General features: G+C 36.4%; 1 protein-coding gene across 1 annotated transcript in view; it reads left to right on the top strand.

Moving 5' to 3' along the window:
* Positions 1-1,148, top strand: part of CADPS2 (Ca++-dependent secretion activator 2) — a 645,614-nt gene that overhangs the window by 338,937 nt on the left and 305,529 nt on the right. The window contains exon 5 of the mRNA XM_012652730.1: positions 115-236. Coding sequence (XP_012508184.1) covers positions 115-236 — 122 coding nt within the window. The remainder of the gene's footprint in view (positions 1-114; positions 237-1,148) is intronic.

Genomic DNA, 1,148 nt, shown 5'->3' on the forward strand with positions numbered 1-1,148 from the left:
CAAAACTATTTTTTTCCAATTTTTTATTAGTCTTCCTCATTACAGTTCATTCCTGTATTTATGTTTATTGCTAAATGCTGTCAACTTATTATTTTAAAATCATTTTATCTTTAGATTGTCATAATGGAAGTTCAAGGTTTGAAGTCAGTTGCTCCCAATCGAATTGTTTACTGTACAATGGAAGTGGAAGGAGGAGAAAAACTGCAAACAGACCAGGCTGAAGCCTCAAGGCCACAGTAAGCCAGTTGAAAAAAAAAATATTTTTTTATTCTCCTAAAGAAACATGCTTCATTTATTTTTGGTATTGTATGGTATCACACTCTGAAACTGCTGTCTCGCTAGCTTTGTCTCAGTTGTGTTAGAAGCAGTGTGCACCTTTCTCGGTAATGATGTTATAATTAGAACTGTGGCAGGATCCCTGTGTAGTACAAACAGAAAATCCAACATGCAAACGTGAAGCCAATCGTTAGGCAATAAAACATTTGTAAGTCATTTATAAGGAAAGCATGTTTTATCATCATGTATTATTTAAAAGGTAACACATGATTCTATTTCAGTTATTAGAATTTAGAACTAGAAAACCTCTGTTGAGATCCTGGCTAAGCAGTGGTTAGGCACTGAAGATAAAAGATGAACAAGAAACTAACTTTCTTTAGAACAGAGGTGTACAGTTTATTATGGGTTGAGAAGAAGCAGGTCAAACCTTCTCACCCTGCCTGACAAAGCCCTACAGGTCTGCCTCTGACCAATTTCTCATTACCTGACCAATTTCTCATTACTTCTGGAGCCTCCCCATCCTCCTCTCCTCCCCTGGTCTACAACTACTCATCCACCCTAGTCTTCAATTGGTCCCCCAAATACGTATCAAACTATTCTCATTGTTGAACTTGCTTTCCTCTCTGCCTGCAGTCGTCTCTTTACATTTGTATACCTGGTTTCATGGCATTGAGAGAATCTCAATTTAAACATCAATTCCTGAGAATAATACTTCCCTTTAGATAACTCAATGGAAAACATATTTTTCTGGCTCATAACTTTTTAATTTTTGGACCGATGTGTTTCTCACCTGTTTATTTTGTATCATGTCTCCTCTTGAGAAAAAGGTAAAAAATCTTATCCTATAGTCTTACATCCTAGTACCTAGTAGG

Source organism: Propithecus coquereli, unplaced genomic scaffold, assembly GCF_000956105.1.
Source record: "Propithecus coquereli isolate 6110/MARCELLA unplaced genomic scaffold, Pcoq_1.0 Scaffold4, whole genome shotgun sequence".
Taxonomy (NCBI): Eukaryota; Metazoa; Chordata; class Mammalia; order Primates; family Indriidae; genus Propithecus; species Propithecus coquereli.